The sequence below is a fragment of the Branchiostoma belcheri genome, unplaced genomic scaffold (assembly GCF_001625305.1).
Source record: "Branchiostoma belcheri isolate BF01 breed outbred unplaced genomic scaffold, Haploidv18h27 scaffold4, whole genome shotgun sequence".
Lineage (NCBI taxonomy): Eukaryota > Metazoa > Chordata > Leptocardii > Amphioxiformes > Branchiostomatidae > Branchiostoma > Branchiostoma belcheri.
The window spans coordinates 4,034,382-4,036,994 of NW_017804020.1; the positions used below are offsets into that span (position 1 = coordinate 4,034,382).

Here is a 2,613-nt window from a genome sequence, read left to right on the forward strand (position 1 = left end):
GAGAGTTAGAATCCTTATAATCCGTTGGAAATAACCGTTGGATCTGGGCATTTGATAATGAAAGGTCTCCAATATGCATACCAATGTGCCGTGTTGAGTGCGCTTCACGGCTGGAGCGGCTTCCTAATGAATACGAGATGTAGACACTGCGATGTGCACACTCCTGTACAGAATATGGAATGTTGTCATGAAAGATACAAGTATTATCTGTTATATCTGTAATATGGGATGTCCATCGTGACTTGTATCAATATAAGACTTGAATACCTCTAAAACGTCCAACAGTTGTATGTGCATCCAGTGTAAGTGTCGCATCGGGTGAACGATATTCTCTCAAATCAGAATCCTCCTCTAAAAACCAATCAATCCACCAGAACAAAGGCAGAATTTTAAAGGCAAATTACACGGGGATTATCTGGATTTCGTTTTTAAAATAATGGAGGAAAATATATACTTGCTGACACTCTGGATTAACGTGCACTATCGGGGTAAGGTATATAGACTTATTGTTGTATCTAAGGCAATAGTTTTAGACCTTACTGGATTCTACACAGTAAATGTAGTGATGATATTGAAATCCTTTTCTTCAGCAACGCCGACAATAAGTGTGAAACCATGTTCAAGCCTATGATATCTATTTCACAATAAAATGCAAATTTACACAGCATTGCATGTCTGTTACCGTCCGTCCCAGCTAGCGTATAGATACACCAGTGTAGAATATCGTAATATTTATCATCAACTTGATAATTTGATGCGAGATTAAAGTTACTGTAAGTAGTAATGTCCATTCTTTTTTCTTGATATGTACATTTGCTTGGGATGTGTCGTACGGCACTCTTTCCCCTCCTGTCGGGAAAATCAAATCCGTCTTGTACGTCCCCCGTGGGTGTTTCCTTTAAACGGTTCTTGTATTTGAAACTTAAGCAGCATATTTCTGCTTGGCACTTATTTATCAGTCTTCAATCTCACATCCACTGATCTGTGTATCTGATGTTCTTTTTTTCACAGTTTGTTGCTCTTTGCCGCAATGCCATGTCTGTAGACTTACGCCCTTCAGTTGATTTCTATTTCCTGCTTTTAAACCAATCCATATCCGATCCAGTAGATGATGTTGAAGATCACGAAGGCCAACGGGAACATGAAGCGGGACCACCTGTCGATGTCGTTTACATCCGTGATCTCAGGAACCTTAAAATGGAGAGTTCGTCTGCGCGCAACCTTCTGGGCAACTTCGGCAAAAGTCGGCCTCCTTCGTTCCCCGACACCGGCTCTCAGTTCAATGCCGACGCCGCCCACTTCCTTGCAGTTCTCGTCGTTTTGAGAAGACGACGTCGTGGCGATGCTGACCCTTTTTGTGCAGGCGTTGGTCGACGGAGAATTCCGAAGTGAGTCGTTGGCTGCCCCGGCGTTGCCGTCCCGGTTGACTGCGTTCGCGGCTCGTAATCTACTCAACAAAATGGCGGCCGCAGATCCTCCTTTTCCTCCTCCCTGTACGACACATGCAAGTAAAATAGCTCCAACGTCTGGGCAACTATTCAGCACATACTAGAATATCATGTTTCTAAACATTCGCTACGACAGTCAGAAACGATAAAAGGCTTCAGGTTGAAATAAGCATATGTATATGTATATGTATATGTAAGAATCATGTATACGTGTGCAGATGCAAAACTAGTAATGTTCAAATGTTGTTATTGTACATTGTTTACTGTAGCAGACATATAGCCATGTTTCTAATATATGTCGGGACTTGAATCTAGTAACGTAGCAAGGTCATGGTACATAGCATGGCATTTGGCACCCTCTAAAATTGTGAAGCTCCACAAACCGTAGGTAATGATGTGTCTGCAGGAAGCAACGTAGATTGTATTGCATTAAAGGTACACATAGACAATGTTGTGGCACCCACCTCCTTGTCTTTATCCTCCGTCGCTTGTTTCCTAAGCTTCTTGCGCTCTCTTCTGGCCCGTTGGTTGGACTGAAAGTTGACGGCGGCGTACTCCAGCAGTGCCGCGAAGACGAAGAGGAAACACATGACCATGTACACGTCGATGGCCTTGATGTACGAGATCTTCGGCAGTGAAGATCGTGCAGCAGATGTCAGAGTTGTCATTGTCAGCACTGTTGTGATCCCTAAAGTAGGAGATATATATATACTGTATCAAACCTTTGCTGACCATTTTGAACACACAAAACTTGGCACTAGATCTAAAGAACAGACCATGGCAAAGCTTAGGCTTGTTGTGTGAAGAATGTCCAGCTGCAATAAGCCACCACTGCACGAAATGGCCTCGGATTATAGCAAATCCTGAAGATCCGAAATCGTGCATCATGACGGATACGTAGCAAATCCGGAGAAATCCGCAATCCTTACTAGAATACGAAGTAGCACTGCAGATCCGACAATTCCGGCACCGTATACGTCCGGATCTTTAAGAAATCACAGATACAAATTTGATATTCGCAAGGAACCTTCTTTCTCGGATATGTTATAAGTTCGGTTTTTAGGGGAGTCTGGAGTTGCCTCGGATCCTGACAGATACAATAAATACCCATCATGGCGCCATACATGTACTACCACAGATTTCAGCAAATCCGCCTGCCGGGACA

General features: G+C 43.2%; 1 protein-coding gene across 1 annotated transcript in view; it reads right to left on the reverse strand.

Moving 5' to 3' along the window:
- Positions 1–229: 229 nt before the first annotated feature.
- LOC109477197 (gamma-aminobutyric acid receptor subunit beta-3-like) overlaps positions 230–2,613 on the reverse strand; it is a 48,777-nt gene continuing 46,393 nt past the window's right edge. Inside the window, exon 8 of the mRNA XM_019778267.1 lies at positions 230–1,427. Within this exon, the coding sequence (XP_019633826.1) occupies positions 1,081–1,427 (347 nt within the window). The 3' untranslated portion in view covers positions 230–1,080. The remainder of the gene's footprint in view (positions 1,428–2,613) is intronic.